Here is a 13,020-nt window from a genome sequence, read left to right as displayed (position 1 = left end):
AACCGATGACTGATTTCCTGGCCCAGATGCTATAGATGAGATGACATCACAATGGATGAGCTAATTCACAAAGGAGGCATCCACTCACTCACTCCTGTCCTGCTAGCTAGCACCCAGGAAAACAATGGTAACCTGCCTGAATGTCACACCTCTAAGGGGTGATCTCCTCCACTAGTCTCTCCAGGGCCCAGCTTTCCAACATCACCCCTCCATCTCCACCTGGCCCTCTTCCAGTGGTGGGTCACGCTGCTGATTTCCCACCCCAACCTGACACATACCAAATGGCCAGGGAGTTAGACACAACAGGGTGAGAATGAGACATCTGTGGCCCAGGCAGGCCATTAAAGCTGCATCCATCAGCCCAGTGGCACAGGAGACTGTCACTCACTCTACCCAGGATACAGTGTCCCCAGCCTGGACACCCCAGCTCCAGAGAGCCCCATCCCAGACATACACGGCCTCCCCCTCCCTCCCCACCCACCCATCTATCTAGCTATCTATAGTCCCCTATAGAGCAGACGCTCGGCGAACTCTAAGGTGCCCACATGTTTTGTTCAGCCATCTTCAAGCTCTCTTTCCTCTTGCTTTTCCTACACAACAATGATGTTTTTTTCATAAACATCATCCTAAAACATCAAAGCGATACCACCCTCTGACAACAATAATCTAAAGTCACGGTTATATAACACTTTTTCTCTCCCTTTTCTAAACAACTAGTGGCTGTATATGTATATCCTGTAAAATAGGATTCATCTGAGTAGGTGATGCTGTATGAAGTGTGACGGCACTGTGAAATACAGTAACAAGAAATTAAACAAAACCTGCTTCCCATATGTCACATGGTCACCCTAGTCATTTCATTTCAATTAGGTAAACAGGAAACAATGTCAACATGTGTAAAACTACAGTGTTCTAGTAACACAGGTACCTCAGCCCCAGACTGGAATTTGGAGAACTCAATGTTTTGATAATTACACATTGAATGGGTAAAAAGCAGGTTACCTCGTGTTCTTGTACTTTGTTATGCTTTGGTAACCCCAAACAGGACTATATTTACACCTATTTGCATAGTGGAGACTTAGAAGGAAGGCGTTCTATTTAAACCCTGTGCTGTGCTGTACTGTGCTGTGCTCTGCTGTGCTGTGCTCTGCTGTGCTGTGTTGTGCTCTGCTGTGCTGTGTTGTGCTCTGCTGTGCTGTGTTGTGCTCTGCTGTGCTGTGTTGTGCTCTGCTGTGCTGTGTTGTGCTCTGCTGTGCTGTGTTGTGCTCTGCTGTGCTGTGTTGTGCTCTGCTGTGCTGTGTTGTGCTCTGCTCTGCTGTGCTGTGCTCTGCTGTGCTGTGCTGTGCTCTGCTGTGCTGTGCTCTGCTGTGCTGTGTTGTGCTCTGCTGTGCTGTGTTGTGCTGTGTTGTGCTCTGCTGTGTTGTGCTCTGCTGTGCTGTGCTCTGCTGTGCTGTGCTGTGCTGTGCTCTGCTGTGCTGTGCTCTGCTGTGCTGTGTTGTGCTCTGCTCTGCTGTGCTGTGCTGTGCTGTGCTCTGCTCTGCTGTGCTCTGCTGTGCTGTGCTGTGCATGCCTGAGTGATCAACATGTTCCTGTAGTTTATTCACTGCAGTCTGAGAAGCAGACCCATCTCCTTACCCCCCTGCCCACCTGTAAAGTCCTTGCAGACAAACACAAACAGGGGCCCAGGAAGACACAAGCAGCGCTGAGCGGCTCCTGGTGGAAGATTTAGAAGACTGAACAGTGTTTATTACAGACGTGCTCTGCTCACTGCTGAGTCTCTCTCCTCGGTGAGTGGCACTCTTGTAAAAAACGTTATAAAACCTGCCATTGAAACTGAGATTTTTGAGTTGATGACTATGAAAGAGAAACGTCAGGAGCAGACGCTGGAACACCCCCCCCTTTCAGGAGAGCTCTTTAATGGACTCAAAATTGGTCGGAAAACAAGGAGCGTGTCTTATAAGTGGCGTGTGTGACAGGCAAAATATCAATCAGAAAAACACACACTTCCTCTACAACACCTGTCTTTTACTCTGCTTCTCCTTCTTCGCCCACCAGAAAATAAATAAGTGCATGAATAATTACAGCTATAAACACCTCGGGGGATTCAACAGGTTTTTGATATTTTCTAAATGTTTCCGCCTCTTAAAATAGGCTCCTACACATTTTCACTTGAGGCTTATTTACAGCCATCTACTTCAAAGCTCTGAGGATGAAGGCCCCTTATCATCGTTTGTATTAAAATCTGCAGCCTCTCTGTCATTTCCTGCTGTTCCTTTTTAAAGCGTTTGCTAACTTACCTGAGGCTCAGAGAGAAAGAGAGAGTGTGGTCTCACCCCCTGCGTCCAAAATGGCACCCTATTCCCTATATAGGCTTGGTCAAAAGTAGTGCACTATATAGGGAAACGGTTGCCATTTGGGACACAGTCACACCCTCACTGTTAGCCTGCCCTGTCCCAGTACGGGACTGCAATGTATTGTCAACATCACTACACGATGTGTACCAACATGCTTTAGTTGGTCTCAAAGTCAAAGTTCAGTACATAATGTACATTCTCTGACTGACACGGCTTTCTCTGAGTGTTCTGCTACGGTCAACACATCTATTAGGCTATTCCGCCACCACCAACCATCATCCTTGATCATTTCAATCATCTCCTGCTTACATGTTAAATGACAACAAGGAGCAGTTTTGGGGCCGTCGCAAGTTTCCAAGTAGCTTGTTCACACACAAAAGCGGGCGCAAAGCTGCTTTTCTTTAGCGGAGCATAATCCAGCACCACTGTTTCTTAACGTCGTCAGTCAGAGGCACAGAGCCGGCTTTACAGGGTTTACAGGGCCTACCCAGGGACTAGGGCCTGGTTAAACAAGCCAGTGTCCCTGCTAGTGTTTACCCAGGGACTAGGGCCTGGTTAAACAAGCCAGTGTCCCTGCTAGTGTTTACCCAGGGACTAGGGCCTGGTTAAACAAGCCAGTGTCCCTGCTAGTGTTTACCCAGGGACTAGGGCCTGGTTAAACAAGCCAGTGTCCCTGCTAGTGTTTACCCAGGGACTAGGGCCTGGTTAAACAAGCCAGTGTCCCTGCTAGTGTTTACCCAGGGACTAGGGCCTGGTTAAACAAGCCAGTGTCCCTGCTAGTGTTTACCCAGGGACTAGGGCCTGGTTAAACAAGCCAGTGTCCCTGCTAGTGTTTACCCAGGGACTAGGGCCTGGTTAAACAAGCCAGTGTCCCTGCTAGTGTTTACCCAGGGACTAGGGCCTGGTTAAACAAGCCAGTGTCCCTGCTAGTGTTTACCCAGGGACTAGGGCCTGGTTAAACAAGCCAGTGTCCCTGCTAGTGTTTACCCAGGGACTAGGGCCTGGTTAAACAAGCCAGTGTCCCTGCTAGTGTTTACCCAAGGACTAGGGGCTCTAGTGTTTACCCAGGGACTAAGAGCTCTAGTGTTTACCCAGGGACTAGGGACTCTAGTGTTTACCCAGGGACTAGGGGCTCTAGTGTTTACCCAGGGACTAGGGGCTCTACTGTTTAAGAAAGCTCGGCACAGAAGCACTGCTGAGACACACACACAAACACACACACAGAGAGAGGGAGAGAGAGCGAGAGGGAGAGAGAGCGAGAGGGAGAAAGAAAGAGAAGGAAAGAGAAAGAGAAGGAGAGAGAGCGAGAGGGAGAGAGAAAGAGAGGGAGAGAGAAAGAGAAAGAGAGGGAGAGAGAAAGAGAGGGAGAGAGAAAGAGAAAGAGAGGGAGAGAGCGAGCGAGAGGGAAAGAGAGGGAGAGAGAGAGAAAGAGAGAGACAGAGAGAAAGAGAGGGAGAGAGAGAGGAGAGAGAGAGAGAGAGAGAGAGAGAGAGAGAGAGAGAGAGAGAGAGAGAGAGAAAGAGAGGGAGAGAGAGAGAGAGAGAGAGGGAGAGAGAGAGGGAGAGAGAGAGAGGGCTGAACTGGTAAAGTAACATTCTTTTCCTATTTTCTGCATGAGGATACTCAAAAAGTTCACTGACAGAATGTAAGAGGAGCACCGAACAGCTCAGTTAACAGCATTAAGCCAATCATGAAAACTTACTCCGATATATTTGAAACAAATAATTGTCCTTTTAAATGTGTTCACTGCTTAGCTCTATGCAAGTCCTCAAGTTTCAAAACAACAAAGAAACAATGTGAACACATCCGTGATGAACTGTTCTTTACATTCTAATTGAACAGGGTAAGTGGGATATGATTTAAACATTACATTACTCATCTCATATGTATATACTGTACTCGATACCATCTACTGCATCTTGCCTATGCCGTTCTGTACCATCACTCATTCATATATCTTTATGTACATATTCTTATCCCTTTACACTTGTGTGTATACGGTAGTAGTTTTAGAATTGTTAGGTTAGATTACTCGTTGGTTATTACTGCATTGTCGGAACTAGAAGCACAAGCATTTCGCTACACTCGCATTAACATCTGCTAACCATGTGTACGTGACAAATAAAATTTGATTTGATAAACCTGCCAGTCTGTCCGCTTGACAAGTTAGCGCCTGTGATCTTCCACATCACAGGCTCTCTTGGCTCTGATGATTGTCCTGACTGTCTAGCTCTCCATGAGCACAGCCCACTGCTTAAAATCCTCCTGCGAGTCCTCACCCCCCCGGGACTTAAGGCCATCAGATAGCAGTGACACAGGATAGGTAGGGATGGGTAGGGATGATAGGGATGGGTAGGGTTGATAGGGATAGGTAGGGATGGGTAGGGATGATAGGGATGGGTAGGGATGGGTAGGGATGATAGGGATGGGTAGGGATAGGTAGGGATGGGTAGGGATAGGTAGGGATGATAGGGATAGGTAGGGATGGGTAGGGTTGATAGGGATAGGTAGGGATGGGTAGGGAAAGGTAGGGATAGGTAGGGATGGGTAGGGTTGATAGGGATGGGTAGGGATGGGCAGGGTTGATAGGGATAGGTAGGGATGGGTAGGGATAGTTAGGGATGGGTAGGGTTGATAGGGATAGGTAGGGATGGGTAGGGATAGGTAGGGATGGGTAGGGTTGATAGAGATAGGTAGGGATGGGTAAGGATAGGTAGGGATATGTAGGGATGGGTAGGGTTGATAGGGATAGGTAGGGATGGGTAGGGATGATAGGGATGGGTAGGGATAGGTAGGGATGGGTAGGGATGGGTAGGGATAGGTAGGGATGAGTAGGGATGGGTAGGGATAGGTAGGGATGGGTAGGGATGATAGGGATGGGTAGGGATATATAGGGATAGGTAGGGATAGGTAGGGATGAGTAGGGATGGGTAGGGATAGGTAGAGATGGATAGGGTTGATAGGGATAGGTAGGGATGGGTAGGGATAGGTAGGGATGATAGGGATAGGTAGGGATGGGTAGGGATGATAGGGATAGGTAGGGATGGGTAGGGAGAATAGGGATAGGTAGGGATGGGTAGGGATAGGTAGGGATAGGTAGGGGTAAGTAGGGGTAGGTAGGAATAGGTAGGGTTAGGTAGGGATGGGTAGGGATAGGTAGGAGTAGGTGGGGATAGGTAGGGATAGGTAGGAGTAGGCAGGGATAGGTAGGAGTAGGTAGGGATAGGTATGAGTAAATAGGAGTAGATGGGGATAGGTAGGGATAGATAGGAGTAGGTAGGGATAGGTAGGGATAGGTGGGGATAGGTAGGAGTAGGTAGGGATAGGTAAGAGTAGGTAGGGATAGGTAGGAGTAGGTAGGAGTAGGTAGGGATAGGTGGGGATAGGTAGGAGTAGGTAGGGATAGGTAAGAGTAGGTAGGGATAGGTAGGAATAGGTAGGAGTAGGTAGGGATAGGTGGGGATAGGTAGGAGTAGGTAGGGATAGGTAAGAGTAGGTAGGGATAGGTGGGGGTGAGAAAGAGAGGGGAGATTAGAAGAGAGAAGACTGAGAATGAGAAGCGAAAGAGAGAAGAGAGTGATAGAGGAGGCAGAAAGGGGAGAGAGGTAGAGAGAGAGAGAAGGCAGAGAGAGAGAGAGAGAGAGAGAGAGAGAAAGAGAGAGAGAGAGAGAGAGAGAGAAGGCAGAGAGAGAAGGCAGAGAGAGAGAGAGAGAGAGAGAGAGAAGGCAGAGAGAGGAGAGAGAGAGAGAGAGGGCTGAGAGAGGAGAGAGCAGGCAGACAGAGGAACGAGATGGATGGGGAGATGAGAATGAGTGTAATGTGGTGAGGATAGAGCTAGAGAGGAGGCAGAGTGAGGAGCGAGATGGAGAGATCAGGAGGAGTGTATTCTGTTAGCTCTCATTCAGAATCCTCCATCCACAGGGGTTTGACTCTTCCAGGCGAACCTCTTCTACTGATCCCCTCAAATTGAACAATGTCTTGTGGTAATCCAAAGCATTACTAACCCTACCCGATTCACAGCTACTCACTCAGAAGGAAGCTTTGTTCAGAGAAAAGCTAAGGGAAATCTAGTACAGAGTCTGGGATTGTCTCAAATCGCCTTCTTTAGACACCGTCTCTGGAAGGACAACTGATATCTACATTAATGTTAGATCCTAAACATAATTCCCTGGCATGTCCCACAAAACAACGCTGTAACAAGCATATTAGGATGCACTCGGCTTAGGAGGAACACGCTCGTGCCTTTTGTTTAGAGACACTGTAAAATCATTTCTGTGAACAGAATAGATGTGAGATGTTTGTGAAATTCTTTTGAAGAGTTTAATAACATTAATCCTGAAATAATTATTGTTATTCAAATATCTGGGGGATATTAGCTAATTAGACGATCTGTTTAGTGAGGCCTTTGAACTCATGAAGGAAATGTACATCTTTTCATAATAAAATTGTTTTAGAATTCTCCTTTCAATAGTCTAATACTAGTCATATGGATAGTATACAAAGTCTTGTTTTTACTAGGACATTTGGCATGCCTAAACAACAGACCAAAAATATTACACATAATCTGCCAATTAAAAAGAACAAAGAAAAATAAAAGCAACAAATGAACCCCTGTAAAGATGATAGACCACCTGAGCTGAGATAGAAGCAGAGAGCCTGCCTGCGGGTGGTGGGGGGGGGGGGGGGGGGGGGGGGGGGTGAATACAGGCATCACCTTGTTCAATGTAAACATTTCAACTGGAGAACCAAACAGGAGGGGATCCACAGCGCTGTTTCCCCTCCTGCCCCACTGCCATGTCCCAAGCTATAATCACCATCTACACCATCCTCCCTTCCTTTCAAGTGGCAGGTCGATAGAGCTGCAGCTACAGTGCTTCTGCCGGGTAATTACAAGGGAAGCAACAAGTGAGCATTGTATGAAGCCGAGGAGACACACTCACACACAGAAGAAAGTGCTCTCTATTCCCAAAACAATCTTTGAGAACCTCTGTGCTTTGCGCTGTGAGGCAATTAAGGATAAGACGTTGGGGATGCATTCATGAGAAGAAAGAGGTGGCAGCACATTCATTTCTGCACATAAAAATAGTTGAGAGTAGTTTTCACAGTGTGTGTTTACTACGTAATGATAACTGATGTCTATGTAATAACGTCTCAATAAAATGTGTTCCGTTTTTTACAAATGATCTGATACATTTGTAGACAAACGTAGCCATTACTTATAATACTACAGTTTTTGGTCTATATAAGATTTGTCTCACAAACGTGCACACACACACACACGCACGCACACACACACACACACACACGCACACACACACACACACACACACACAAACTTGACACCTTTAGGTAATTTAAGTGACAACATGACGAGGTCTCAATACTGAGCCCATTTGAAACAGAGCTTCTGATTGTGCTAGCATTTCATTCAGAACACATCAAAGAAAGACTGTTGGAGTAGAATGAATGATGACAGAAACATATGCTTTTTCAAAACACCATGCTTAATATGAGAGTGCTTACTGTTATTACAGATTTAACATTGAAGAGTGAGCTTCACCTGATGAAAGATGCATAGTTCCTTGTTGAAAGGGGCAATCAGCAGTTGCTACATCCATTTTTGGACTTATAAATTAATTATATGTGCCCATTGATTCTTGAAGAATATAACTTATAAATGTCGTACCCCATCAGAACCCAAAATGTAAGCTTGTTTTACTCCAATGTTTGTAAACAAAGTAAATGTAAACTAAACAAAACATGGTAAAAACTATAATTTTGAGATCATGGATGGTCTGTCCTTGCATCCATACCTCTGTCTTTGAATTTGAGAGTGGTAACTTTTCTCCAGTCCTAGCCCCCTTGCTTTTTACCTAAACAGTTGTGGGGAGCACACTCTTATATATTTTTCAACTGCTGATTGCAGCTTTAAGTTATACGTTTTAAACCACCAACCAATACACAGACAACATACAAAAGTGTAAGAAAAATGAGGGAGTCAACACATTGAGCATGTTTACATGCTCATTTATAATTCGATATTTAACTGATTATGGCAGTAGGCCGAATAAGGCATTAGTCATGTAAACACATTACTCTGCAACGGTCATAATTTAATAAGCATACGCAAATTAAAACACCTTGTTTTCTGAGCAATCTGTCATATTATTAGGACATGTAAACACCTTAATCGGAGTAACAGTGGTGTATTTGATTTGCGCATGTGATAGCACCAGCCGAGAGCCTCTCTCTTCAGCGCTAGTGAAGTGAGTTCTGAGTTCGGAACAACCAGAAGTATGCATCTTAAAAGTAGTTTTCAAATACAAACATTATACAGTATATACCAACTCAGAATAACATGGTCCCTGTGGTAGAAGGTTTATTTTGATTTGCAATTTTCTGCATTTATTAAAAGTCCCAATCAGGTAGCCTGATTTCAGATGTGTCCATGTAAACAGGATTATTAGGGAAATTGTTCTTGCAAAGCATGTAAACGTATTAATCGAGGTATTATAGTAATCTGTCTATCCACAATAATCATATTATTGCGTGCATATATCCGTTCTCAGTGTCAGTTAGTCCCGCCTTAAAATGTGTTTTGTTTTTGATGTGCTGCTGTTTCCGAACATATTCAAGGTTGTATGGGGGTGCGGATGATCAGACATGGGTGTACACGTACGACTTTAGATGTTTTTTTTTTTACTTTCTAATTTCCTTAGTTTGTTGTCCTTGCATACTTCTGGTATAATAGACACATAGTTTCATTCAGAGACTTGGAATAATGATCCATAATGATTCAACAGAATGAAGAACTCTACATTGTGATGTAGAAGGCAACGTGATGTGGACTTACAGATGGGGACACGGATCCGTTGGGGAGGTATGGGTCAGGCAGCATGAGAAACGGGTACCCTGGATACGCTGTTTTATACATCCCTCCATCTTGATGTTTGGACACTGTGGAGAAAGACAAAGATGTGAGATGAGATGTTTTCTGATATTAATTTAACTTCAAATAAATACTTTTTGGTTAACTATTGTAGTTAAAACGGTTATAATTAGCAGTTTTTTACTATTGAAAAAAGTATATTCGACAAATAATGATAGAGCTCTTCGACAGATTTTATGTTACAGACTTGTTTACTACTGTAACATATTTGTGAGACAAAGTGACAGCCGTAATCTTGCATCACAAAAACACAGCCAAACCCCAACCCTTTGTTGTTTGTCACCCAATAGAATAGCTAGCCACTGATCTCTCCAGTCTAGAGTGTTGATGGTAACTTCAAATGTGCAATGCATCTTTACAGGCTGTCCAAGCAGAGGGTCATTGATCCACATGGCTTGTTTTCAACCTTTCAGCTGAATGCATAAGTGGACAACGTTTTGTGAGTTACTTGACATATTCAAACATTGTTAATGAACTAGAGAGCATTTCTAACTTTAAATAACTTGTAGCTGCCCAGAGGTTCAGCACAGCAAGCATACGTTTGTGTTTTTGGCCGTTTTTGCCCCATTGGGACAATATATAAACCTAATGTTAAGTTACAGCATGCTTTAATTTAGATTTTCTTTAGGACTTTCAGACTGAAGCTACTTGAAATCTTATTACCATGTTATAACCTATGTAGCCCAGGGAAAGCAACACCTTCCTTTTACAGTCAGTCTATGATGCAACAGCACAGTATTGTCAGAAATCACAGACAACTTGTTTTACTGAGGTACAGTTAGCCTAATTCAGCTACTGTCTAGTTCTTACCGCTGTCGAGATGCTCCCGGTGTTTCTCTTGATAACCTCTATGTTCGTTTTGCTGACTTCGTCTGACCGCCTGAGTGTCCAAAGCAACATTAAACAAAGATTAGTAACCTGAGAATTACTTTGAAGAGCCAAAAGTTTCATACCAAGACCCCTTCCAACCTTACCAACAGCGCATAACACAACTTTCTCTCTCTGTAGTCTACCTACCGCTGCGTTCGAACTTTGATTTGTCTCCGATTCATTCACCAGAGACGACTTGAGGTCAGCTAAGTCCCTTTCTGTGAAAGCGTTTTCTTGAATTTTCTCATCTTGTTCGCCTTCATCCTTGAAGGATATCATTTCATCGTTTGCTCCTTGATCATCTCCTCCGCCACTACTGAGCTGAGGCATGTTGCTTTGAAAATTACCCTAATCAGCGGAGTGCTCCTTTGAAAAAAATAAATGAAACTTCCTATTAACCCAAACCTCCCTAAATTGTTGCGCTTAGATACGGCCAAAGTATAAAACAAAACAAAAGTTGCTCTGCTGTGGAGCGGCCCTGCAAGTTGAAAGTAATGTTGCTCGGCAGCAACAAATAGTGCATTTGAGCTCGAAACAAGGCGAGGACTCCCAACATCAAAGATCGCCGACCAGTGATTGACAGATTCGATGACTTGTTGGGGGTTGTTTCAGCAGAGGGTTCCGCTCTTAAAGAGACATCACCTTAGAGCCTGTTGGCCATATTCATGTCTTTTAACACTTCATCATGGATAAAGTTGCTTGTTTTTAGCAAAGACTGAACCGAAGTCCTGGATATAAGACACGTGAGCAAACGGTCTTTCAGATTCTTCTGCATTGATAGATATTTCCCACAACGCAGTCTAGTTATGTAACATTGTTATAACATTGTTATACATTTGAGTGGTGCAGTGGTCTAAGGCCTCTCAGTGCTTGAGGCGTCACTACAGACACCCTGGTTCGATTCCAGGCTGAATCACAACTGGCCGTGATTGGGAGTCCCATAGGGCGGCGCACAATTGGCCCAGCATCGTCCGGGTTTGGCCGGTGTAGTAATCATTTGTTCTTAACTGACTTGACTAGTTAAATAAAGGTAAAACATATATATATACATATACATATATATATATATATATATATATACATATATATATATATATATATATATATATATATATATATATATATATATATATATATATATATATATATATATATATATATATATACATTGTTGAACACACACACACTTCTATCAGACTCTTATTATGATTGCTAAATACTGCACAATTTAAAACACTTGCCCTCGAATTCCCCCTTCCTCAAAACAGGTGTAAATATTGTACTATAAATTGTGCCTTTCTGTGTTGTACTTATGCTATTTTCTTTATGTTCGTATTCTTAGATTTGATTATTTCTTATTGTTGTTGCATTGTTGAGAAGGAACCTGCAAGTCAGCATTTCATTGGATGCACATGTTGTGTATACCATACATAGGACTTATAAAGAGAGAGAGATCAGGGATGCTGAGGGTAAAACATAGTTCCTTCCTATACACTACATATTTAGAAACAAAACCATAAAACCATGTTCGCCCAACATTTGTGAAGTTGTAGAAATATTGATGTGAGATTTGTATTGACATTGTGAGAACATCAGAGACATGTAGGGCATCCCCTGTAAACCATCAGAAAATGAGTCAAGCTCATCAATAAAAGAGGCATGAAATGTTGCAGCTAGTCCCTAGAGCACATGGATTCAGTTGTAATCTCAAAAAACAGCAACTTGCTGGAATGAAACTATTTGATCGATGCAAAACAAATGTGGAGGGGAAAACAGAATGTAGTTCAAAGATGTAGACTTGGTGTCTGGGTGCCTTGTCAAACAAGTAGGGGAGGCCGGGGTTGGTTGTCACTTTTTACCCATGTGTATTTCTCAGCACCAGTACATCTTACAAGACTCTTTTCAACATTAATAGAAATACCAAGGTATTGGGTTGAAATAGGAACCCTTTTTATCATCATATCTTATTCTGACATGGGGTTATAAGCCATCAAACACACACTGTCAACTTGCGAAAACCAGCCCCATCACAGGGTTGGTTGTCACACAGTATGGGGTTGGTTGACACAATGTTTGCTAGTAGCTTATTCCCTTTGTAACAGGAAATGAAGCAATTTAGCAAACATTCTTAGAAATAGCATTTCTTAGATCGAACTATACTCCTAACAAAATTCAGCATTTTCTGCCTTGAGAACAACTTATGACATTTTCAGTAAATTTGTGTGTGTATGTGTGTGTTTGTGTACTAGTGTGGGTGTGTGACAGAAAAACATTGTGTGAGATGTTTCACAGACACGTATTTAGAATACCTGCATTCTAAATTCTACAGTTCTATATATGGTTTATACATCGGCCAAGGCATCTACATTATATTCCAATGTCCTGGCGACGTCTTTCCAATGTGCATAATGTCTCCACACTACATACTCCCAACACAATTTGATATGTTGGCCAAAGGTGTTTACTGGGAAGAGAGGTCTCTATAGCAACAGCAGAAAAGAGCTTGGCATTTATTGAATACTGGCAGTGGAAATGTCCCTGAACAATATGGTTATAATGGAGTTGATAGTGACAACTAACCCCACATTCCATGTGACAACCATCCCCAACCACCCCCCAAAATGCTAATTAAGATGCTAGTTACCACATGGCTTGACCAAGCAACTCAGAAATAGGTTTGGAATGTAGCTCTCCCTTTCCTCTTTTCTACAACATTTTTCATGTATACTGCCATAATTCAAAAGTTCATAAAGAAAATACCAATACATCTTATTTTTACTTTCACCTATGAAAAGCACATAAATCCCCTCACCTCAATGTAGTGGTGGAGTGATTAGCCGAAATCGA

At 43.3% G+C, this 13,020-nt stretch overlaps 1 protein-coding gene across 14 annotated transcripts in view; it reads right to left on the bottom strand.

Annotated features, from left to right (window-relative positions):
• Positions 1–10,754, bottom strand: part of tcf7 (transcription factor 7) — a 63,021-nt gene extending 52,267 nt beyond the window's left edge. For 11 of the 14 annotated variants that reach the window (XM_036989329.1, XM_036989337.1, XM_036989330.1 and 8 more), the window contains exons 1-3: positions 10,321–10,754; positions 10,114–10,183; positions 9,208–9,311 (exon numbers count right to left, since the gene is read on the bottom strand). In XM_036989329.1, coding sequence (XP_036845224.1) covers positions 9,208–9,311; positions 10,114–10,183; positions 10,321–10,503 — 357 coding nt within the window. In that variant the 5' untranslated portion in view covers positions 10,504–10,754. 14 annotated transcript variants of the gene reach the window in all.
• Positions 10,755–13,020: the final 2,266 nt, after the last annotated feature.

The sequence above is a fragment of the Oncorhynchus mykiss genome, chromosome 10, assembly GCF_013265735.2.
Source record: "Oncorhynchus mykiss isolate Arlee chromosome 10, USDA_OmykA_1.1, whole genome shotgun sequence".
Classification (NCBI taxonomy): domain Eukaryota; kingdom Metazoa; phylum Chordata; class Actinopteri; order Salmoniformes; family Salmonidae; genus Oncorhynchus; species Oncorhynchus mykiss.
The sequence above is the reverse complement of the archived record's forward strand: the minus strand, read 5'-3'. Positions and strand labels throughout refer to the sequence as shown.